This window comes from Bombyx mandarina, chromosome 25 (assembly GCF_030267445.1).
Source record: "Bombyx mandarina strain Sakado chromosome 25, ASM3026744v2".
Taxonomy (NCBI): domain Eukaryota; kingdom Metazoa; phylum Arthropoda; class Insecta; order Lepidoptera; family Bombycidae; genus Bombyx; species Bombyx mandarina.
The window spans coordinates 8,308,135-8,334,068 of NC_143231.1; the positions used below are offsets into that span (position 1 = coordinate 8,308,135).

General features: G+C 37.5%; 2 protein-coding genes across 3 annotated transcripts; one reads left to right on the plus strand and one right to left on the minus strand.

Annotated features, from left to right (window-relative positions):
- Positions 1-2,057: 2,057 nt before the first annotated feature.
- Positions 2,058-12,321, plus strand: Marc (Mitochondrial amidoxime reducing component). Its single transcript, XM_028182861.2, has 8 exons — positions 2,058-2,370; positions 6,323-6,557; positions 7,118-7,262; positions 7,459-7,553; positions 9,098-9,209; positions 10,048-10,256; positions 10,923-10,997; positions 11,962-12,321. Exons 1-8 carry the CDS (start codon positions 2,361-2,363, stop codon positions 12,089-12,091), a joined length of 1,011 nt encoding a protein of 336 aa, XP_028038662.2. The 5' UTR covers positions 2,058-2,360; the 3' UTR covers positions 12,092-12,321.
- An 886-nt stretch (positions 12,322-13,207) lies between these two features.
- On the minus strand, positions 13,208-24,791 carry DNApol-alpha73 (DNA polymerase alpha subunit B). Of its 2 annotated transcripts, none has more exons than XM_028182839.2 (12): positions 24,601-24,791; positions 24,237-24,462; positions 24,039-24,084; positions 20,832-20,902; positions 20,588-20,755; positions 19,920-20,043; positions 18,716-18,840; positions 16,420-16,556; positions 16,112-16,346; positions 15,117-15,320; positions 13,873-14,050; positions 13,208-13,413 (listed from the first exon to the last, which is right to left on the minus strand). In XM_028182839.2, the coding sequence occupies exons 1-12, from the start codon at positions 24,674-24,676 to the stop codon at positions 13,282-13,284; spliced, it is 1,722 nt and encodes a 573-aa protein (XP_028038640.2). In that variant the 5' UTR covers positions 24,677-24,791; the 3' UTR covers positions 13,208-13,281. The 2 variants fall into 2 exon arrangements, with proteins under 2 accessions (XP_028038640.2, XP_028038639.2); XM_028182838.2 differs by having other exon boundaries at positions 24,237-24,489; positions 24,601-24,734.
- Positions 24,792-25,934: the final 1,143 nt, after the last annotated feature.

Consider the following 25,934-nt stretch of genomic DNA (forward strand, 5'->3'; position numbering starts at 1 on the left):
GGTGGTCATTATTTTAGTGCTAGAAACTTTGCTCTCTTTTATTTATTTGATAATAATAGAAGACGACTATGATTTATAAACGTTATTTAGTGTTTGAACCAGCATATATATTAAAGGTAAGTCTCAGTTGTTATTGGTTTTAATGTATTTGATTAAATAAAAATACATGTAAAAATCTGTTGTTTTTGGGGATATTGGGGACGTCTTAGGTACAAATAACAACGAAAAAGGGGTCAATTGGGATGAAAATACGTGAAATGGAAACGACCTAAGTATAAATAGGTACAGGTTTGTAGGGTTGTCTATGTAGTTATAACAATATTTTTTAAATTTGTTGGTAAAAATCTGGTTTATTCGAAGCGAAATTGGGAATAAGTCTTTATTTGAAATAGATAAGCAATTTAATATAAGTAAGTCGATTTTGCAGAGACATGTAACAAGATCAATGAAATCTCAAGGTGGACAAAAATGTGTAAGTAATACATAATAAAATATTTAATATTTGTTCAGAGTGGGGGTATTCATCTGATTAATCCATGGAATAACCGACACACCTAATCTCTTAACCCAGATAGAAATATCAGCACTGTCGATTGCACCTATAATTGAGGTGATGTCTGCCATGTACTTTTGTCAGTTTTTCAATTTTTTTTATTGTTGATCACTTTGTTGGTGCAACTAAATAAATAAATAAATTAAAACTATATATAAAAATAAAAGTAGTGCCAACCCTAGGAAATTTCTCATTTCGTCCCAATTAACCGCAATTTTCGGGTAAATAGGGATTACACCTATTTTTGCATTTTTTGCTTAAACTGGAATGCTAGTTGCATAATTTTAAATTAGATAACAAAGATGCCCCCAAGACTCAATCATTTTGATCCTGATATAGCATTATATACATCAACAACTACCTTAAAATTGCTCATAAAGTTGGAATTTGTCCCTAATCGCCCCATTTTACGGTACTTTGTTTATCTTGCAAAGTTTTGAGTATAAGCTAGGCACCTACTACAAGATACTATAGGTGCATGTTGACTACACTTGCGCCTTCTTCGCCCAATTAGCCAACGCGTTATTGAAATAAATAAGCTTTTGTCCCTGGACATGTTTAAACTCGGCACAAAATCAATAATTAATAATATTTGTTGGCCGAATGATTAATTAGTCCATAATCATTGACAGCTGAAGACTTATATCTTAATATTATAATATTTTAGTAGGTACACCATTAACATTTAGAAAATAATATATAAACTACTGATTTTTTTTATTTGTTTTAGCACTAAGTTATTAGCACAAAGTTTCGTCAATATCTCTGGGCGACTAGAAAAAGTGCTCATCTGTGAGCAGAAAGTTACAGTTATAGTACTTTAGGTATAGTACTATAATCGACAATAGTACTACTAGCACAATTTTGAACGAACTGAAGTGTGCTTGCTGTGTAAGCTGTGTTGAAAAATTTAATAAAATAACTTTTACCATACCACCTGTTTCGGTGGCGCCTTCCTAATTGGTCGTTTCTCAACAGACGCTTTTTCCTAAACAGTGTTCTGCTCACCTCTACTCTCCACACAAAACCAAAAAAAATATTGGTACCGTATTTATTTCACTGTTTTGTTTTTTGAAGAAAACACAACAATTCCCATTTTTTTTTATTGTCAAAACATAAAAGAAAAGAAAAGAATTTTTTGACAAACAAAAGACAACAAATTTTGAGATTTGACTGTTTGGTCTTTGATTAGACTAGACTTTAATTAAATGTTAAGACTGCAAAATTGTTTAGCGCCTAGTATGTATGTAGATATTTAAACTTATTAAAAACGTAGTCAATTTAATATAACAATTATAATATAATATAATATTATGTTTATTTCCTGTTTCTTTTTTGTCTCAAACAACCTAGCTAAGTAAAAAGCAAAAATTTTATGATATCATAATAATATCAGATCATGAGCAAAATTAATTTAATAATAATCTCTACTATCTTCGTGTCACAATAGCATAGATATCTTATAAGGATGATGTGTGAACTACGAACGAAAGCGAAACACGAAAGCCAGTTTATTACCTAAAACGATATGAAGCAGAACTACCTGCAATCTATATAATTAATTAATTTACTCTTTGATCCACACATTATTCCGGATTTTACAAAACAGTTTAATTGAACGATATCTCTTCATTACAACTGTACGCTAGAAAACATTAATTTTAATAGTAGGTAATAAGTACTCATTTATCAGTGTATAAGTTTTTATGATCGCCAATATAACAGCAAAGTTGAAGTCAGTACTTACTTTTCTCATTCAATGGTGTTTGTGTAAGACTTAGAATAAAAGCAGTGTCTTCGTATTAAAATGTCGAATGGTAAGTGTTAATCCTTTTTATTCATTTCTTTTTACTATCATCAAATGATGAGATGTAATTGTGTCGGGTGGATGGATGAGGATTTATTTAGTTTTTTTTTCATTGAAGCCTATGAATATTATTCTGTTATTCATGTATCATTGAAAAATAATTGAAGATCACCTGAAACGAATTTTTAATTAACTTAATCGATACATTATTTATGATAAATAGGTTTTTCAGATCGCATGATGGTAAGTGTTTTACTAACTGCACATGGAGCACTGGTGTATCTTTTGTGGTGTAGTTTTTGAATTTATGTTCTAAAAATTAAAAATTGTCATACGGTCTAACTCTGTGTAATTGTTTGGTATTTCATAATTGGTACTGGTCTTACTGGTAGTAGAACCTCTTGTGAGTCCGCGCGGGTGGGTACCACCACCCTGCCTATTTCTGCCGTGAAAGCAGTAATGCGTTTCGGTTTGAAGGGTGGGGCAGCCGTTGTAACTATACTTGAGACCTTAGAACTTGTATCTCAAGGTGGGTGGCGCATTTACGTTGTGGATGTCTATGGGCTCCAGTTACCACTTAACGCCAGGTGGGCTGTGAGCTCGTCCACCCACCTAAGAAAAAAAGAAAAAAAAAAAAGGTAATACCGTTGTTTGAGCTTGCCTATATATTTGAGCAATTTTAATTACTTTCCTAATTTTATGGAGGTACATTGCGTATTTAGCATAAACCTTATCGACTCTCATAACGAACAATAAACTCTATCCTTATGATTAAAGAAGAACCCTTCTCTCAATAAAATAATCAAAGTCGATGTTGATTATACACATCTTGGTAGAAGGTAGGTAGATACATAGTGTTGGACGCAATATATTATTACGCTATAGAGCACAGCACACATAGGCTGTCACATCTAGAGTTTTTGGTTAGTTTGTTATATATGTAATATGTTTATAATCTCTACACTATGGGCTGTCTGTAGTTGAACGAATCCACCAGCCGGCACAGTACTAGTATCCTACGTTTTTGCCTTCGCCTCAATGGTGGTACCGGTCTAATGCTTACATCGCACCTCCCCACTGCACACCTTGCTAGTTTACTTACTATACTCAATGAACTCATTTTCGTCAGCCAGTAACGATTGGGTAGCTTATTGCCATTTTTTTAACGTTCTCGATAGCGTAATAGTTAACTCAAATTTGTATGCAGATGGTACAGCGCTCCTATTGGCAAACGTAGGCAAACGTTTCAACTCCATAAAAATTTGAGTTAACTTATACACTGTCGAGAATGTTAAAAAACTCGCACTAAGCACACTGGAGTGGGAATTTTCACCGTTTTCGTCATCAACCATACGAGAAACGTCTCAATATTATAACAAAAAGATATCTCTGCTTGGGCAGACGAATCTACCCAGCATTGTGTGATAATCGTACAGAACCAATAATCTGTGGCGGTAGCCATAATAAAACACAAGATATTTGACGGATGTCTGAATCTCGCTAACGAGATTTTCAAGACAAGCTTAAACAATACAAGCTCGGAGGAATAACATTTCGGCGCGAACACTAACACTAAGTATTATTAGACGCCTGCATCTCAGTAGGAGCAGACTTAGAGACCCTCAAATTAATACCCCTGTAGTAAGAGATTAGGTCTCAGTTTTTAAGCCCTGTGTAACAATCACCATGTTGTCCACCCACTGAGTTTCTCGCTGGCTCTTTTTAGTGGGTCACAAATCCGATCCGGTGGTAGATTCAGCGCAGCACCTCTCTTCTTAAGGTCAATGTTACAAAATTCATGTTGAGACTGAGTTCACTACCGGTCCAAGATTATCTGGAATAGCCTCTAAGGCTACCAGCTATTAGTGACTAGAGAGTAGGTAAAGAAACATGTCTAATACTTATAAAGTCAATTATACCATAAGGCTCTCTCCACTATTCACACTTTTATATAAAATAAACAGTGTAGTACAAACTCTTGTTCTAATGATGAAGAATTACCACTGTTGCCGAAATCTGCATAGAATGCTCAATCATACTTTTGGTTAGTCAGTAAATAATTAAATAAGTCTTTTGTCCTTACGCATTCTACTTTTTTTAACGGTAACTGTTTACAACCTTCAGATATAAATCACTCAAAACAAAATAGGGCCCACCCTTATTATTTATTCGTAGGGCCCACCATGTTTTTGTCCCATAATTATATGCATAGAAGTTTAATAGGTTTTTACAATTAGTCAACGGTAAATTAGGGTTTACACAGTATGTAAACGCAAAATAACATTTATATTGTTTAATTTGATAATTTTATACACAAATACCCACTTTAAGAGAAATGAGCACTAAGTAGATTGTCGATAAAAACTTTTATTACCACTGATTTTTCACTAATTTGGCGGGAATTTTCCTTTAGTATTGAGTAGGACCTCCTCTGCGTCGTATGCACTCTCTGGGCTTATGTGAAACATTCTCGATCAGATGAGTGGTGTTTTGGTCGGGTATTCGTGGCCAACAAAGTTACAGGGCGTTAATGAGGTCCTATCGTCTACTGACTTGTCTATGGGCTTATTTGAGACTTCGTTTCTATTGATCCCTTAGATGCTCAATCGGGTTGAGATCGGGAGTCATCACTGGCCAAGATAAAACTGAAATATTGGCATCAGAGAGTGCCCTCAGAGTGACACGAGCTTTATGCGCACCAACGTTATCTTACACAAACACAAATTTATCACCCACCTTTTGTGAATATGGGATGATGTAAGGTCGGATTACGTGCTCGGCGTAACTGGCTGCAGTGGCAGTCTCTTCGTTCAAGATCTGTTTCGCCTAACAAGCTTATGCCGCCCCATATCATTACACTTGGGCCCCCAAAACGATCAGTTCCGTGCATGCATGATTCAGTAAAACGTTCTCCTTCTCTTCTCCATACACACGTAGGTACACGTCTGTCATTGCTAAAAAAATTTGACCTTGCACCCGTCTGTGAAGAGTACTATCCTCAAATTAGCCACGGTCTAGTCCAAATGTTCACGACCTCAAACGTACTGCCGGGTGAACCTGTCAATTTTTAACGGATAACACGTGTCCAGGATCGTTGCCTGTCCTCGTGGAGTCGATTTCGAATGGTCTGATTACTAACGTATGTGCCAGTGGATTGCCTCAGCCGAGATTGTAAGGTCCGGGCGGTTATTGTGCGGTCCCGGCGAGCTGTCAATCAGATGTAGCGGTCTTCTTATGCGATTATGGCTCGAACTCTTCATGATCCAGGTCTTCTAGCCACACTGCTTATCTCCTGGAATCGTTTCTATACATTTGTCACACCGTGACACACCAAGGCGAATAGCAACTGATCTTTGCGATTTCCCTCTTGAAGCAAAACAACCGCCCCTTGTCGCAGTTTCCACGTCCATATGACAACGAGAGCGTGACATTGTAATTGGGAATAATGCTGAAATAAGACAACACAGTTAAGCAAAGTGTGTTCATTGTATTGTACTTAAAGCAATACAATGAACACAAACGACTAAGAATAGACTTTTCTGGAATCGTCCTTTATCACAATAAAAAGAAGAATCAAAGTCAAATAAAATAACCCGATGAAATGTTATCCACAGTTTTATACAATCCTTGAAAGTAATACCGAGATTTGGTTGTAAAGGCGAGTACGCCGCAAATTACATTTGCTAAAAATCATGGGAATGCAAACCACTTAATAATATGTTTATCCGTAGGTATTGTAATGTTTGCGAGCCAAATTTTTTTTTACAATTTTATCTGTCAAAGCTGTGGAACAGTTACTGCTTGTAACGTTAACCTTGATTTAGGTAAACAAAGTCATAAGAAATCCAGTATTAACTAAGTACTGAAGCTACAATCGCGTGGCCTGTGGAAGAAAATATCGCTACTGCTATATATCGCTCATATGATTTAAAGGCTTGTTTTAAATTAGCTTCTTAAAATAGGTCCAGTACCGTACGTAACTGCCGCTGTGACGGCAGTTGGTGTGATTGGCGGTGCTTACTACGCTTATCGCCTGTACTGTCAAGAAAACAAGAAGATAAAAATACCCGAAAACTGGACTAAAGTCGGAACGCTCAAAGCTATCAACGCTTATCCAATTAAATCATGCGCGCCAGTAATGTTGGAGAAAGCAGAGTGCTCAATATTAGGCCTCAAAGACGGCTGGCTAAGGGACAGGTAAGAAAAAAGTATTTGTCATTCCGAATTGGTAGGTCTATGAGTATTTCTATGGGAGAGAATGACACCGAACGACTCTAATAGAAGACTTCCTATGTATGAATGTAGGAAATTTAGGGATAAAAAAAACAAATCGAAAATTTATTAATAGAAAAGCCTCATTTACAGAGCGGCTTGAGTAAATTGAAACAAACGGTTGTGGTTACGTTAGATTGTCAGCCTTATTTTTAATTATTTTATTAAGTTTTTATTTTTTTGCAGCAGACTAACTTTTCAGTCGACTTGAAGAATTGCTTGACATCCATCACAATATGAATACATTCCAGTCAACGTCTCACGTTAGATTAAAGTCTCAATTCAATTAGTTTAAGGATACCTATCCAAACGGCGGCAACGGTAGACTATCTCTAACGGCTCAATTAATCAATACTTTCATCTATTCAGTTAATGAGAGAGAAAAGCCTTTTGTCAAGATGTTTGTCTATCTCGCTTTCTCTTCGATATCACTCATTCTCCAAGCACTAAATATATTGTTTAACAACATCAGTAATTTCTTACAGAGTCGTAATGGTTATAGATGAAAAAAACAACTTCGTAACAGCGCGGGCTTTTCCTGAGCTATTGACTGTGCAGCCGACAATTAGGAGTTCCATTCTTACTGTGAAACACGCGCAAATGGAACCTTTGCATGTTAATTTAGCCGAGGTAATGAATAAACAGTATACATTAAACGAGAAAATTCCCTTGAACTTAACACAACCCAGCGAAAATGAAGAAAAAAAAATTACAATTGTAAAACGGTTGTGAACAAGAAGATTATGAGTTGAAATACTAATCCAAATCAAACCAATACTCTTTGTCTAAATCAACCCTAAATTAAGCGTGATACGAACTATTTTAGGTTGCAGCACTACAAAAAAGTAAAACGGCCTACGTTTGGGGTGTACCAGTTCCTGTTTATGACTGCGGCTTCGAGGCCAGCGAATGGTTCTCTAGGTAAAACATAAGCCATGTATTATAATCATTGTATATATGTATATTGTATAATCAATTATTTTTTACTGGTGGTAGGACCTCTTGTGAGTCCGCACGGGTAGGTACCCCCACCCCGCCTATTTCTGCCGTGAAGCAGTAATGCGTTTCGGTTTGAAGGGTGGGGCAGCCGTTGTAACTACACTTGAGACCCTAGAACTTTTATCTCAATGTGGGTGGCGCATTTACGTCGTAGATGTCTATGGGCTCCAGTAACCACTTAACACCAGGTGGGCTGTGAGCTCGCCAACCCATCTAGCAATAAAAAAAAATCATATTTCTTTTACGGTTTAATAACGCCTTTTTTATTTTCATTCTATGATCTAAGAAGTTTCGAATACAATAGAATTTTCGTGGTCACGGTCAATTAAGGCGTTGTATTGTTGTGACACCGTAAAATCCATTTTAATTATCTCTAAGAGTCGCGAAACCGAACGAAAATACGAATTGTCTTTCGTGTGAAGATCATTTATTGATTTGTTCCTTAAATTCGATTTTCACTGCCAAACTTTACGGGCGAGCCGATGCCAACCGAGGGCTTTTTAAATCACTTCTGTGTGCTTAGTGCGAGTTTTTTAACGTTCTCGATAGTGTAAAAGTTAACTCATATTTGTATGCAGTTGGAACAACGCCCTAGCGGCAAACGTAGGCAAACGTTCCAACACCGTACAAATTTGAGTTAACTTTTACGCTATCGAGAACGTTAAAAAACTCACACTAAGCACACTGATTAAGGATAATAATAAATGTCATATACGTTTACGAAATACCGTCTGGGGCCAAAATAAATCTCTGGTTGCGTATAGACTTTGAACGTAGTACAAGAACTTAGAGATCAACTCTGCTGCAATGGCGAAGGCTGATTGAATCAGCACGGGATCATAAAAATAATTTCGAAGGGTGAAAAGTTCTTTGGTTTAAGCGACGATTGGTTTAATAGTAAAAACATAACTTACAATGACATTTATCTTTGTAATTAAAGGCGCGTTTTATTTGGTATTAGCATCAACAGTTCGATGTTTTTAATCGAACTTCAATTAAGTTTACTCCATCCAAATAGTTGAAGAAGCTTTTTTGTTATGATATTTTTTCCAACATTTTAAACTTTAAATGGCACTCTTGTAAAATTTAAAAAATTTCGCCTAAAAACAATTTTCGCCTTTCACTCCTCGATATAATCTTTTCGGCTATAAATCAGATCACCATGACTCGCAAAACTCTATAAATTAAACTTACTATAAATTAAAGTATATAAATAATTTCGTTATTCGTAGACATAATCGAAAATGCTTTTACAGTTTAATCTCGCTTATTGTCATTATATTATTTGTAATTTAAAATACTTTTTTATTACTGGTTATTGTGGCTAATCTTGGGGGAGGCCTGTGTCCAACAGTAGAACCTATGGTTTCTGAAAAAAAAGTACTCTTCGACCACGAAAATTGTAATCCGTAAATGTCGTTTTAAATAAACGATTTATTTATTTTTATAAATGGTAACTATAACAGGTTCTTAGATAGTTCGGCCGCGAACTATCGGCTGGTCTACTATGCCTCGCAATCCTGCCGCGAACAGAGAGTTACAGCAAACAAATTCTACAACTTTACTCCAAAGGATATGGTGCGTATTGGAATTATTAACACGTTATCTTTATTAATTTTGGTGGTGGTGATGTGGTAATCGAACCCGCGACCCGTGACGCCACAATCAGGGGCGTTAATTACTACACCGCCGAGTCAGACCTCAGTGCTAATCCTGTTCTTTTTTTGGTTTCGCAGTGAAATAAGTTGCGAGTGGTTGTATTTTTTTTAATTTTAAAATACGTAAGTACTCCTCTAGTTTCAGAGCCCATAACCTCCTTTTATTTTGAACTGTTGCACATAATGAGTCGGCTTATCCTAAACTTATTATCTGTAATGAGTTAGCATTAGTCTGTTTAATAAATGCGTGTTAAATATCATTCTTTGTCGCGCATAATTAAATATCACAGACAGGAGAAAAAAATTAAATTGGAATAACATGACTTATTTGCATTACAGCAATATAAATTAAAATCACATCTGTCTCTGTGTCGAAATGTACACACAGATAACCTTTAACTGCTTTGCCGTGATGATTATTGTTATTCTATAGTACAGGGTGTTGACCTGTACTATAGAATAACATTCCACGGTGAAGGAATAACATCGTGTAATAAAAACCAAACCCGCAAAAATTATAATTTGCGTAATCACTGGTGGTAGGACCTCTTGGGAGTCCGCACGGGTAGGTACCACCACCCCGCCTATTTCCGCCGTGAGGCAGTAATGCGTTTCGGTTCGAAGGGTGGGGTAGCCGTTGTAACTATACTGAGACCTTAGAACTTATATCTCGAGGTGGGTGGCGCATTTACGTTGTAGATGAGCTCGTCCATCCACCCAAGCAACAAAAAAAAAAAAATCATTTTTCTGTGCTACAGGGTGCTCTTCCGGATGAATTATCGTTTAATATGATAAACGAAGCATCGGTAGACGACTTGAACACACGTTTGAATGAGAACTGTCGTGTAACAACACGCAATTTCCGACCGAATTTCGTGGTGGAAGGCGCTGAGCCTTACGCTGAAGACGGATGGAAGTTCGTGAAGATCGGCGAAAACGTGTTCGAAGTTATCAAGCCATGCACGAGGTAATTTGAGAGTAGTAAAACTTAATCGATAAAGCCCATAATCATTAAGAAAATGTAAATAAAATATTCCAATTTTTTTTTCGTTTTTTTCGCTGGATCTATTCAGAACCGACTCTTTTTGGGCCTTGTGGTTATTATATTTTGGCATTTGGCATGGTTATTGGAATGACGCTTAAGTTAATTAGAAATTCACTCACGGATCGTTTGGAACCTCTGGGTCTGCGGAGGGACTTCGGTTCCCTCTGTATTTTGTACCGTATATTACATGGGGAGTGCTCTGAGGAATTGTTCGAGATAATACCGGCATCTCGTTTTTACCATCGCGCCGCCCGCCACCGGAGTAGAGCTCATTCATACTACCTGGAGCCACTGCGGTCATCCACAGTACGTTTCCAGAGGTCTTTTTTTGCCTCGTACCATCCGGCTATGGAATGAGCTCCCCTCCACGGTGTTTCCCGAGCGCTATGACATGTCCTTCTTCAAACGAGGCTTGTGGAGAATATTAAGCGGTAGGCAACGGCTTGGCTCTGCCCCTGGCATTGCTAAGTCCATGGGTGACGGTAACCACTCACCATCAGGTGGGCCGTATGCTCGTCTGCCTACAAGGGCAATATTGAATTTGACAGCTCAACCTGAGGCCGTTTTTTTTAAATTAAACTTTTTCAGATGCGTGATGACCACAGTCGACCCAGAAACTGGCGTTCGCAATTCTGCTTCTGAACCATTGAATACATTGAAAAAGTGAGTAAAGTCTTCAAATGCAAATAGGCAAGATGTCTAAAAGTACACCATTAATCATAATTTATTTTTTGCTTCAGCTTGATTAATTGCTTACACTAATGAACGGTTCTGTTATTTTTATACTCCTCATAATGATTAATATTGCTATAGCTATAGCACGTTTTTTTGCTTGAGCATTAGCAGTTTTATTTTATATCAATAGCTTGCATTTGTTATATCTGTTTTCTTCTCATATTAAAATTAAAAACCAACTTAATACTAACAATTTGGGGCAAATCATAAAAAAATCCGTTTAATTAAAATCAAATGTTGATAAAAGTTTGCAAACTTAAATTTTATATACGGTCAGTAAAAATTACTTACATGCAAATATGAATAACGCTAAAATAACTGGCACTATTTTTTCGCGCCGAAAATTGAACCCCCGGGTCAATATAGGCTATCTCTAATTACTTAATTAATACAAATAATTTTAATACGCTTTTATTAGCTTCAGACGTATGTATGTATGTTTGTAACGGAATCTTTGAACATAATTTTGACCCCCTTCAAAACGTCGAATTAACTCGAAATTTGGTATACTTATGAAGGACCGATGTCAATTCAATATTTAAAAAAAAATTGAAAAGAAAATAATTTGAAAAAAATGAAATTCAACTAAAAAATTGAAAATAAATAATAGGACTTCCACGAATAATTCAAGACCAAAATTAGCCAATACGGTCCACCCGTTCTCGAGTTTTAGCGAGACTAACGAACAGCATTTAATTTTTATTTTATGAACAGATATGAGTAGAAGGGTTATTTTGATAATATCCTGAAAAGCACCCAACTTTTTTTTACTATAAAATCATTTTTTCTTACACTATTTTTAATTCAAATTTATTTTCTATTTTTTAGTCGGATTGTCTATAAAAGGGTATTTTGTTAGTTTTTTTTTAAACTATTATTTATTTCATTACAGATATCGTCAAATAGAGAACGAAGAAGAGCGCAGGTCGTCCGGCAGTTCTCCGCGTATGGGCGTACAACTGGCGCTGCGAAGTAAACCCGGCGGCACAGTTTCCTTGAACGATCCTATTTATGTAGCATGAATAGCAGATTTAATTATTTCACTGAAAACGATTTATGTGTTTTACTTTTTAATATTCTATTAATTTTCGTTTTCTTAATTAAATATAATTGTTATGTTAAGAAACGAGTTACGTTACACCTACATTGACATTTTTCTCGAATCTTTCTGTAATCTGTTTTTCTTCAATCTATTTTACATTAATTAATTGATATTTATTTTTTAATAAATACATATTATTTTGATTAAAAATTTAATCTAGCTTTTTATTTTTGAGAACTTTCAAATGGTTTTTGTCTTTTTATCGGGGGGTAAACGAGGACAGGAGTTGTGTGAATAGTGGTGACCTATTCATTGTAGGTAAACAAGTTTGGGAAAAGGAAATAATATCGATGGATTTAAAAATCCCCATTATTTTAGGGGGGCATTATTTCATTTCGTCGAATAAACAGATTTAGATAAATAATTTCATTCCGTTCTAACTCGCTCTTTTTATGTAAAAGTATCGCATAAGTAACGGAAATTTGACAAAAGGACTAGACTCCAAGCCGCTAAAAAAGTCTTAACGTGGAAATATAGGTAGCGTCGTTTCGGTTATTGAAAATTTATGTAACGAAATCATTATGAATGATGAACACTGAGGTTTGAATAGCGATATTGGTCATGCAATTGCAAAGCATTTTATTTTAAAATCTAATATCTAATATAAATAATAATACTTTAGTATGATTCAAAGTAGAAATAGGCAACATGGCTACCTAACCACGTGTGAATTCAAATTTCAATTGAAAGTATTTTTTTACGGTTTTATGTCACATTTCAATATTTTGCGTTAACATATTATTCATATGTCGAAATTTCGAATACTAGTCGTAAGCAAGCCCCAATACAATAAATTATTCTTATCGTCGGCAATAATATGTATAACGACAATAAAAAATGCAAAAACATTAAGCCGTTAAATTAGTTTTAATTATGTCTACCACTCACGAAAAACAAAAACTACAAGTCCATGGACCACTTTAGTGCAATTTTAACAGCACCTTGAAACACGGATGGTATATATGTGGATTCATATATAAATAGAGAATTACTTGACAACCGTGTCAAATAATTGTGAATAAAAATCAAACTACACTTTTTCGAAAAATAAAACTTATTTTAATATATTTCACTAGGTCAGTTCGTTAGGTACAATGGAATGCTTTTACATTAAATGCGGACAATTTGTGCTGCAATTCGTTTCGTGCCGTTGTCGCTATCGATTAATACACGAGTGAAGGTCCCTCCGCCGGTGCCTTTTGTTAAATGTTCTGGATTGACAACTACACATCCGTTGACATCCTGTAAAAAAAAAACTAAAATCATGAAAATACTACGTATATTTAATTCGTTTAGAAAGTAAATTCTCAAATATAACTGATCCAAGAATGAAGTGATAAAAAAGAATATTTTGAGGGTAAATAATTAATAGCATAACCAAATATATGGATTTAAGATCCATCAGCACGAAATTGAACTATTTCCTCTATTTTTTTTTAAACCTAATCTGATGGTTTAGAGAGACCATATCAGCGTCACCGGGCTAGTAGGTGAGGTCACGGGGCTCAAACCTGACGATGTTGCTAACACGAACCCTAGCAAGAGCTGTGCTTCACAGAATCTACCACCGAGAAGCTCAGTGGGCTGTGTCTGTCTGTGGGTTAATTTACTCGATTTACTCGAAAACGATGACCGGATTTTCTCAATGGTGACTGACGCTCATATGAAGATCTTAACGTTCCTAATGTAATAGATTTTTACCTTAACAAAATATCTGAAATTGGAGGGCAGTACGAGCAGATGCGGAGATGACTGAAGCTGTGTGTGCGCGTCCCACAGCGCGGTGTCCAGCGGGACGGGCGCCGGACACAGCGGGTAGTACGTCTGCTGCGACAGCACGTGGCTCGCTAAGCGGGACAGCTTGTCGCCGCCGGTGCCTCTGTGTTCACAAATATTCTCAACACTTTAAGACTTTTTGGCGGGAACGCGAGGAGTGAAGTTAGTGATTTGTTTTATTTTGTCTATTTAGTGTTTCTTCAGGTTTAAATATGTAATAACGGTGGTTTGTTAACTGTTTAATATCTGTGAAAGTGCACAAATGTGGGAAAATGAAACAAAGCCGCTGGAAGTAACTTCTCGGGACCTACCAAAAAAGTTCACTGAAAAAATCTCAGTAAATTATTACCATTTTACTAAGATTTCATCTCATATCATCTCATCTCATTTCATTTAATTTCATCCCCAGTTGATTAATGTCTCAAATTAATCATCTTCATTTCATTTTACTCCATATTATCATTTTTCATAAAAATAATATAAATTATAATAAGATATGACCTAAAGGTCTTAGTTAACAGGTCGTAAAATCCCTTTTAAAAAAAATCAACACTTTAAAAGGATTTAAGTACTCTACTAGAAGGTATAAGAAATTGAACATGAGGCCTGTCGTTTTGTGGTTACTTGACTTGTCTGCAGATACTGTGAATAGCTAAAACTATCTTTTTTTATTGCCCTTGTAGATAGACGAGCATACGGCCCACCTGATGATGAGTGGTTACCGTCGCCAATGAACTTCAGCAATGCCAGGGGCAGGGCCAAGCCACTGCCTACCGAAAATACCATATTTTCTAGTTCCGCAGCGGTGTAATCATTATAGAAGTAATCATCATCCGGTTTGGAAGGATAGTACAGCTGTTGTACAATAAAATTTCACATTAGATATACCAAGGCGGCATTAACGTGTAAGCTTGCCGCTCACAAAGTCAGAAGTTAGTGTTCTTCCTGCATATGCACAAAAATTTCCAACTGAACATTAGCAAGCATACCATTCTAATTTGGACTCGACTGCACTAGCTGACAGCTCTATTAACATTTTATAACTTCCGTCGATACATCCACACATAGGTAGTATCAATTGCCTAGTGTGAAGTGTGTGTGAGACATGAACCGCATATTATCCTCTCATTTTTAAATCAGATTCCGTTTGAGATCAACATGACACTTACAGTGATATTTCTTCCTGGCTAATGTGCATGAGGATATCTGTACTAGTGACTCCCACGTGGATACCATTAATGGTAAGAGTGCAGGGATCCGGTATAAAATGTATGTTGGGGTGTTTCCTTCGGCTCACGTACGGCGGCGTGGGGTAGACATTGACATGAAAAGCGTCCTTCAAATTTGATACGATATAGATTTTCGTGATCGGACTGAAAAATGAAAAAATAATATTTTATAAAGGCTAACCACTAGTTTTATAAGCATACTTACTAGCTGTACCCGTCCGCTTCGCTGGACATTTAAAATTAACATTATTATTTCTCACCCCCACAAAGATTCTCATCATTAACGCCCCCGCAACTGGTGTGGGGAGTCCAACACTCATATAAATATTAGCCTATCCATTAAGTACACGTATTTTTTTTATTTATTGCCTAAATGTGTGGACGAGCTCACAGCCCACCTGGTGTTAAGTGGTTACTGGAACATCTACAACGTAAATGCGCCACACACCTTGAGATATAAGTTCTAAGGTCTCAGTATATAGTATTTTCTACATGGATACCAAGTTTCAAGTCAATCGGATGCACGGTTCAGTAGTTATGACGGAACATCCGTAAAAACCACTGTAGATGTATATATATGTATAGATTGAATTTATTAGTTATTATATAGTTATTAGTTTATTATAATATTCTAATAACTTAGCCAAATTCAAAGCGACAAGCAGCAATTTGATTGTTATAACCCTGTCAATGTCCACTAACAATAATGATAGTCACTTATCATTAGATGAACCATGCAGCAGTCTGCCTTTGGTGGCAAAAAGCAGGAAGTATACTTTAAAACACTTCTTTTTGATAGTCTTGGATGTTTTAAAAGAAAAATGTTGCCAAGTTAATAATAACATTGTTTGAAAGAACTTTTAAACAAAACAAAAACACAATAAGTGATTACAAAAGGATTAAATTTATATTAGAAATATTTGCTATGTACCAACCTCGTGTTGCTCAATTCTCCCAGACTATCGAGAATTTTCCCAAACAACGAGCTAAAAGTCTCGGCCATCGTATTGTCTTTGACTTTGGAGTGTTCACTGTCAATAAACGGCCCCGTCATTATGACTACGTGCGGTTTGTGCGTGTTTATGTACGTCACCATGTCCTTGAGAGGTTCGTAGGCCATGTTGTCCGACGTCGTGTACGGGCCCGCCACAGCGACCATCGACAATTTACCTATAATATACAAACTTAATGTGAACCATAGCCGCAGAAAACCGATTTTGATGATACCATTGATCGTACGTACCGGCTATATCGAACTTATGGTCAGGTAATGGTTGGATTGCGTCACAATAAACTTCTTGTGCTATGAACCTATCACCGCGGGGATTTATTCCGCGCAGCACCACCACTTGACCAGGGAATAAGGAATACTGTCTTACACTGAAATAAAAGTAAATATAAAAAAAATAAAAGGAGGAAAGCTTGAATAAAAAAAAGCAAACAACTTTGCAAGTTTAACAATGTGTTTACTTATAAAATTTCTAGTATTAATCTGATCTAAGTTTAATGTTTCAACCCTTTTTTCATTATTAATAAAACATAATCAAAACACATAAATGAGGCCGTTAGCGCAAAAGTGACCTAAGCTTAACATAGTTGCGGTTTACCCAGTCTTTTATGAGTGGGTGAATCGTGGCCGAGGACGCCTCACCTTTCGTCTGGTGCTGACTAGGCACGGATGCTTCGGGAAGTACCTGCACCGGATAGGAGCTGAGCCGACGACGAGGTGCCACCATTGTGGACACGCGTGGACACGGCGGAGCATACGCTCGCTGTCTGCCCCGCTTGGGAGGTGCAACGCCGTGTCCTTGTCGCGAAGATAGGACCAGACTTGTCGCTGCCTAGCGTCGTGGCGTCGATGCTTGGCGGCGACGAGTCTTGGAAGGCTATGCTCGACTTCTGCGAGTGCACCATCTCGCAGAAGGAGGCGGCGGGGCGAGTGAGGCAAAGCTCTCCTCACTATGCAGAAACCCGCCGCCGCCGAGCAGGGGGTCGGGACCGGGGTCCCATCCGTAACCCGGCCCCCTAAGAGCTTCGGGCTCCACCCGCTTTGTGCGGGGAGGAACCTAGGCGTGGGGGGGCGTGGTAGGTTGCGTTCCCCCGACCGCTCCGGGGGAAGGTGTAGCGCGGCACTATCAATCGGGCTCTTGGCCCGTCGACCGAGGGAACCGGCGGTCATGTTGCTGGCGGCCGCCGGTCCGGCGTCTGGGGGACGGCGGGATGGATGTAATGTGCTCTGCGTAAACCCTGTCCCGCCGTCTCAATAGCTCCGACTGGGTTTCCGCCCGGTCCGGGGTAGGGCGCCGGCTGTGAGCGGCAGGAGTTTTTAGTGAGGTTCGACTCCCACATACCCCACCTGCCGTGCGGGTGGGGATCCGGCGATTTTCTCCTGTGGTAAAAAAAAAAAAAAAAAGCTTACCATAGTTAGTATGGAGATATCGAGGTTTGAATTTACTTTTACACTGTTTCGTAGGTAAAAACATTTCTGCCTATTTCTGCCGTGAAGCAGTATGCGTTTCGGTTTGAAGGGTGGGGCAGTCGTTGTAACTATACTCGAGACCTTAGAACTTATATCTCAAGGTGGGTGGCGCATTTACGTTGTGGATGTCTATGGGCTCTGGTAACCACTTGGCACCGGGTGGGCTGTGAGCTCGTCCACCTATCTAAACAATAAACAAAAAAAAACAATATGCGGCAAAATCATGTTTACAAAGCCATCTGTTATCTATCGCTGAAACTTGGGATAGGCCGGTTTTGCGCCAAAATTTATTTTGTTTCAAATAAATTGCAATTTAGAAGCACCAATTTTGGAAAATTGTGGGTTAGGCCACTTTTACGCTGATGGCCTCAAAGTTAGGTTTGGGTTTGGAAATAATTAAATTAATCACTAATATATTATTAAAGTCGCTAAATGAAGAGTTGTAATTAATATTATTTTTTTCGTCAAACTTAACACATAAATTAACCACACAAATATTAGTTTGAAAGCGGTAAATAAAATCTGAGAATCACAAATGACAGTGCACGATGTTACATGCGGGTAATAGTTGTTTCTTATTATACGATCCATGGATAGCATTGTCGTTTCTTTTAGGCCACAAGTGACGTCACACGTAATGGGTTACGTTCAGCCATGAAAGGAACTGAACTAATAGAAAGTCGTGCTTGATCTCAGTGAATTTCACTAAAGGAATATTATGCACAGAACGTCTTCTTATATTATGCAGTTATAAAAATATGTTTAAATTAGGTCATTAAGACGTTTATGATAACGAACCACTCTAAAAATGTAACGTTCGGAAATATTTTCTGCTGTAGATACGTCTGGTTTTAGATATCGCTTTATCGAATTTCAAATCAAAACCGTGGCAACGGTGGTAATTAAATTAATTCCATAAAGCTATTATTATCGTTTACAATTCATTTCCAACGATAATTATAATATATTTTTAGCGTATTAGAAAATGTATTCGTCGAACTTTGCAAATAATGTTCAATGTCTAACAGAAACATTGTGTAATATCTTTAAGAGTCCTTACTTGTCAAAGTCCACCGGTACCGACTGACTGAGTGACTCCTCCCACGTACCTTGAAGCACCACACATTTTGCATTTAACCTCGCATCTGCATCACATTCTATACGTCCAGCAACGTATACGTTTGTCTGCAACGAAATATTAAGTCACGTCCAGAAATTTCGACACCACGCGGGAGAGCTCCCAACGATTACAGTGGAACGTATAACGATGTGAAGTTCACGAAGATTTGTGTTTCGCAATGAAATCTTAATTTGCTTTGTAAGCTTTAGGGAACGCGCGAATTTCTTCAAAGGAGCAACCGTATTTTTTTTTCCTACCTAAGCTGATAGCCTTGAGAGGCTATATCAGCGGAACCTTAACTAGCAGGTGAGCTCACGGGGCTCAAACCTGACGACGTTGCTAACACGAACCATAGCAAGAGCCGTGCTTCGCAGAATCTACCACCGGCGGAGAAGATCCGGCGAGAAACTCAGTAGGCAGTGTCGGAGGGTTAAAACGAGCAACCAGTTTCGTCGTAAAGATACCTCATGCCATAACAGTTTCAAGCTTAGATAGGTGAACAAGCTCACGGCCCACTTGGTGTCAAGTAGTTACCAAGCCCAAGACCCAACTAAGGTACAACAATGTAGATGGAAGGAAACAACGTAAATACAGCACTTATTTTAAAACATGAAGCCGAAATTTCAATTGTACAAATCATAACTGTGTATTGTAATCTTTCAATGCACATTTTTGAACTCTAGTATTATTGTTTTGTTTAATTTCAAAAGCTGCAACAATACTGTTTCTTTAAGAATATGTGTTAAAAATACGAGTGCAATTAAATATATATCGATACCAATATATAATTTCTTATTTCGTAATCTGTCTATGTATCAGCCCACGGACGTCCACTGCTGGACATAGGCCTCCCCCAAGCTTCGCCACAACGATCAGTCCTGCGCTGCTTGCACCCAGCGGAACCCTGTGAATCTCAATAGGTTGTCAGTCCATCTTGTAAAACTACCCACGCTGTCTACCTTATGTCAAGCGCGGCGATTATGGCACCCCCCCCCCCACATGGCTGACACAATTTTCGTAATGCCCGAATAAAAATGTATTTTATCCGAAAATCTGTCGGCGATACTTTTGTTAATTAAAATAATACAAATTACACTTCGAATCAATTATAATAGGTTCAGAACACATCACTACTAGAACCCACCTGTGTTTTGTGTCTAACTGAGGTACTTTCCTTTACACCCGCCTTCTTCATTATGTACTGCGATATGTATCGAATGTGATTATCAAACGTACTGGCTTTTTCGTGGAGAAGTTCAAAACCCAACCTAAAAGTCAACTGCGACTTAAGTTTATTTACGAATGTATTTTTTTTTTCATTAACACCTTCATTCATAATAGTCAATTAATAACGGATGTGTGTAAGTAATAAGGATTTACATCACTCACATCGATTTTTACCATTTTCCGTACAACAAAAATTGGAGTCACTGTCCAATTATTCCCATATAACAACAAAAAATGTATTTTTCTCGGATTTCGCGAATCGTATACTCAATTAAAATTATTTATACGGTTTAATAATTTCCAAGGAATTAAGGTTTAACGTATATGGAGTAAAGCTTCGTTCGTAAACACGAAAACTATTAATTATTCGAAAGGTCAAAAAAAATAAAATCGTATAGATTAAAAACCGTATAAATTATTTAATTAAAACTATTGTTAAGAGACCACGCCAAGTGTGTGGGACGGTGATAGATGACAGTACATTATGCAAATAATGAGAATTAGAAGAACTAGTAACATAATAAAACCAGTATGCAATATTACAAGAATATTCGTCAACGTCACAATCGTATGAACGTAACTTACATCGCCTTTGTGTAAACTTCGTCATCGTCATTAGGCACTTGCGTGATTTTCAAACTGAGCACATCATTCGAGCTGTTCGCTTTACCTAATTCTTGTAGTAATTTCTCATCTCCATAAGAATGGACCACCGTGCCTGCGTTTGTTCTCGACGCGTACTTCGCTGAACCGCTGGAATATTCGGTTAAGTATTTACTTTGTTTCAATATTCACATGGCGCCACGGAATTTTAACTTCGTTAACTTACACGGTCGGTGAATAAGTTGCAGGAACTATGTCATTCGGATTTGTCGTCGCGTCTTTTTCGATTTTGACTCTCTGTGAATATTTAAGTTTAAGGATTTGCACATTAAATTAATTTCAAAACAACAGAGTTGTGATATATGTATTACGATATTTTTGCCTGAGGTTTTCATTATTTCAACATTTTTTTTTTCAACACAAATAATGAAGTTAAGGAAAAAATTATGCAAGTACTCGTATGTACATAGTTTTCCTACACTATTTTAATAAATATCAATCAAGGGGGGGATTAGTGGAGGGTGGTTCAGGGGAGTAGTGGCCTCGCTCAAATAGGACCGGATTTGTCGTTGAGGACTATAGTGTCTAAAATTATTGGTAGCAGTCTTGTTCTTGGAAGGCGATGTTCGACTTCTGTGAAGTCCACCAACATTTCGCAACTGGAAGCGTATACTCGTTCGAGAGAGCACTCTACTTTCACTGCACCAATCCAGTAGAAGTTACGGCTGGGGTGTCCTGTAGGAGCCAGGATCCCTCGACAATCCGGTTCGGTACAACTGGAGTTCAAGGCCACGCACTATGCACTTTAGCGCACAGCATAAAGTTAACTTAAAGAGCGCCCGGTTCGTGGTGATCCACCTTCACAACTAGCAGGCTGACTCTGGTACAGCGGGGTATCGTGGATCACCAGCGACACAGGCTGGTTCTTCGAATGGGTCACCGACCGTGGTGGCGAAAACACTTATTTTTGCCGATGATATCGACGGCCAAGCAGATTGCAGGGTTATTAGCGGTTCCCCATATACATAAAATATGTATATATTTAAACGTAAAGAATTATGAATTTCAATCTTTGACTCTCATTTGGGCTAGATGATTGCGATATATGCTGAATTGTTCATTTATTATTTTATTTAACCTTATGACCGTATTGGAATTCTCGGGATACTTGTTACGAATGACGTACAGTATTAGTAGTTTGGAAAGTTAAGCTAAGATGGCTTCTAAAATGTTGGTAGTCTTTAAGAGAGAGAAACGATAGTTCAAGCCCGGACTAATACTTATTTTTTTAAAAGCACAGGGGCCCCGCGGATAATTTGCTCCTATATCTGTGCCGAGGTTTTTAAGTATCCACTTTTTTCGTTTAACCCAATACAGAAAAGAACAGTTTTGATCGTTTGCTCTATCTCAGTTCTTTTGTAGCCCCTGCATCTATGATTTTACTTTGATTCTTTCGGTATTTGTAGCGTATGAACCATGTGGAGTGGTCTAAGGAATATTCTGAGATGGCTCTGTCATCTCCTTAGTAAGGGAACGTACCCATACTACGTGTCCCGTTTAGGGCGGGGAGCGGAGTCTTTAAAATACTACGGTCAGTCACAGGAGCGGGGGGGTGGCTCAGGTTTTTGTCACGTAGTCGATTTTAGTGAGAGAAATCTCGTATTTTTTCGACCTATATTTGAATATAGCGCGCAGTGCTTAGCGCTTTGTAAACTGACACTGACACTACATAATTCACTAGTAATTTAAGTGTGCATGCAGTCTTGTGCAATAAAGACGAGTATGAACCAATTTTTTTTTTTTTCAATTTTTGCCTATGTAATGATTAAAAATCATAATAATGAATTACTACGTGAAAACTAAAGGGGGAGAGGGGGGGTCTTGGCATATACTACGAGTGATCACCGTGGAGAGGTAGAGGTCGAAAAACAAAAAAAATAGGTCACGTAGTATGGGTACGTTCCCTAACTGTACCACCCGCCGTCGGAACGGTTTGGTCATGTACCTACCTAGAACCACTCCATTCCTCCCTAATGCGATTCCAGTGATCATTATTGACACTTAAAATCTGGCTCTATAGTGAGTACCCCTCCTTGGCATTCTTATGAGCGCTAGCGACATAGTTTTGTATTAAAATGTTTTGAAAAGTCCCAAGACCATACTTTTCCGTACTTTTCTAATATTTGGGCAACAATGAACACTCAACATCAGGTGGAATATATGCACAGCTACCTCAAAGGCAGTAAAAAAGTGTAGGTACTCTGAAGCAACTGCATACCAAGAGCATATAACCACAACCGTGTAGTCTCAATTGGTACATAATGAGCAGACTGTTTCACTGTTATTGTCTTTAATTTTAAAACTGAACTCAAACATAACCTTTATAAGAAATCAATGGTTAGATGGTTAGGCAACGCACTGGCGTAAACGCTGGTGACCGTGGGCGGCGGTGAATCACTTACCATCAGGTGACCCGTCTTGCTCATTTGCCTCTCGTTGTTATAAAAAAAAAAAAAGATTAAACATTCACCGTTAATTTTAATAAAAAATTAGATATATATTTGTGGCAACTAAGACTTACAAAAAATTATAAACAAGATAAACAATATTTGTACCGGACTGGTTGCAATACAAATTTTCACATTTGTGAGATACTCATCATTTTACAGTAGTTTGATTCAAACATTCAGCCTTACTTATAGCTGGACTGTTTGATGGTTACCAGAATATACTATTAACATGAAGTAAATTTTTTAACTTAGTGTAGTATTATTTTAATGCTTCTGTGTGATGTATTTCCAATTTTACAATAACAATATTTTATGTTAAATGTCTGTGATACAAATAGACTAACAAAACTTACTCATAAGAAGAATGAGTTGATGGCTGCAGACGAGTATGGATCTAGTCATGATCAATATAAAACATGAACCAGAAGCAAACTCGCCCACAAATATCATCAAGTCACTGGTTGATTTTTTAATACGCACATTCCATTTTAATTAGTTGTTATTTATTGTTATTTATCACCTTCCTTTCTTGATGCTTTGTTTGCAATAATGATTTCAAAATGCATTTATGTATATTTAATTTGTAGGGTAGATTGTGAAATGTATGTTTAAAATCTTGATACAAGTCAGATGCTCTGAAGATGAATCCATAAGCACTCAATGAGTGTAGATCTAGTCACAGAATCAGCCCGGTGATACTAGACCTATACCCATTAACTACAAATGGAGAAAGATCCGTTTTTCTTCAAATACTCTTCATCAACTGAAAGATTTATTAACACATACACAAAATTCAGTGCTAAGGTACTAACTGAGAATTAAGATTCATCGCTTAGAGATTTAGAAACAAAAAAAACTACGTACATAACCTTGAAACGTTAACTCAAAACTAACACGAAGTTTATTAAAATCCAGTTACATACCTTGGGCGTTACGGCAACATAACTTGACAGTACTTCACTGTCTGGACTATATCAGTATAGGAAATGATTGCACAAAATTTTTGAAATAACGCTACTAACACAATAGTGTTTTTAGAAACATAATGAATATAAGAAGCACATTTCATAGTTATTTTCTAATATACTGCAAATTTCAACGTACTTTGTGTCAAAGGATACGGCGAAGTGGCTTTTGCTCCATAAACGGTAAGACTTTTACCGGCAGCTGGTCGTGTGGTTTCTTTAGCGGACGCGTTAGTTCGGCGCTTGGAAAATTCCTTTCTTACGAATAAATCTAAGTTTTCCAAGTTTGGTGAAGCACCGTTTACATAATTCAAACTGAATGCCATCCATTGTTCGATAAAAGTTTCAGCATCAATATTGTTCTCTTCACACAAATTTACACCTTTGGAAAAATGGTTCGTGAAACAACCTTGAACATGTTATTTGTCAATGTTTAATTACAATCACCATTGATAGAACTTATCGAGCACAGGTAACAGAAAAGACAAACCGTTTCTAACCGTTAAACAAGCTTACTTACATTTTATTAAAACATCTTGTTCAACGTTTATGCCAAAAAATTTAAATTGCTCAGTCACCAACTCTTCGGAGGCCATTTTCTGTAATTGAAAGAGCAAATGAAAGAAAAGGAAGCAAAAGAGCGCCAACGCCGATCCGAAAGTTTGCGTCAAAAAAGAGGTTGCCAGAAACGAAAAAATTTAAAACCTGCCATAGAACAGTCAAATCAGTCGTAACTTGTCATTGTAAAGTAAATTTTTAATTTACGAATCAGTGACTTAGTGCTGCGTCGCAAAGATTTGTTTTACGTTTTTGTTTATAATGGTTTAATAAACAACTAACTTAACAAAATCAAAAAGCAAGAAACAATGTTCAGTTGTTGTCAATGTTTAAATTTAACAGTACCTAAGTACTTTAGGATATTATTTGTTTTTTACTAGAAAAAAATTCTTCCATAAACCGAATTAAACTCAATTCACCCCAGTTGAAGACCCGCTTCAAAGAGTTATATTCTTCACTCACTTGTTGATTATTTCGCCTGAATTAGGTTCCGAGAAATACTGATGGCCGATACATCACCAATCCCTTCTGATTTTACCGGTATAGTAATGCAAGCCATCAATAGGGCAGATAACATGCTGGAACGCCAGAGTTAATGGTCATGATAGTGCAGGGGTAACCGTCAACGAAGAGCTCCAACCATCCTAAAGTACATTCGATGCGATTTCACGCCTCAAGGGTTCTTCTCGCTTCCCATTTCGCAATTCCCGACACTTCAGCTCCATCCAATATCCTGCCATTAATCATTGAAGCTTGCGTAGTGTAAAATCGGGTTAAAAATTCAGTAGATAGTAGGACTTGAAAGGATTGGCTGGCGCGCACCCTCCCGATTATGTTTGCCATCAAACGTCTATTTTCCACTATCTGGTCGCCGAATTTCTGCCCCTTTCTGGTTTCCTTTTTTAATGCTTGTGACGTATTTCAGTGGTTTCTGGAACTTACGGGGCAGACGTATTTGTGTGTCTATAAAGTGTGGTGAGTTTACGCAGAGACCAATACCGTGTCCATTAGTTCCTCACACAATCCAAGATTTTGCTATACCCCACCAATCTACTGCTGCTTCACAAGCAGCAATGCAGCAGCAAGCGACTTCAAGGACAGTCATTGTACTATAGTGCACAATAATATAGGTAGTAGAACCGACTTGAAAATCACAACTCGACGTAGGCGGCATTTACGTTGTTGATGTCTAGAGACTCTGGTGACCGTTTAACACCAAGTCGGCCGTGAGCTCGGTCATTCGTCTAAGCAATAAAAATTAAAAACCATTGTCGCCTCGAAAACCGCGATTCTCGG

Excerpts from the sequence above, each read along its gene's own strand:
- Marc (XM_028182861.2), top strand. Across the intron at positions 10,257-10,922 it reads GTTATCAAGCCATGCACGAG|ATGCGTGATGACCACAGTCG; the intron begins GTAATTTGAGAG and ends AAACTTTTTCAG. Across the intron at positions 10,998-11,961 it reads CCATTGAATACATTGAAAAA|ATATCGTCAAATAGAGAACG; the intron begins GTGAGTAAAGTC and ends ATTTCATTACAG.
- DNApol-alpha73 (XM_028182838.2), bottom strand. The coding sequence starts at position 24,676 with ATGGCCTCCGAAGAGTTGGTGACTGAGCAATTTAAATTTTTTGGCATA. Across the intron at positions 20,903-24,038 it reads ATGTTGCCGTAACGCCCAAG|AGAGTCAAAATCGAAAAAGA; the intron begins GTATGTAACTGG and ends AAATATTCACAG. Across the intron at positions 15,321-16,111 it reads GGAGAATTGAGCAACACGAG|TCCGATCACGAAAATCTATA; the intron begins GTTGGTACATAG and ends TTCATTTTTCAG.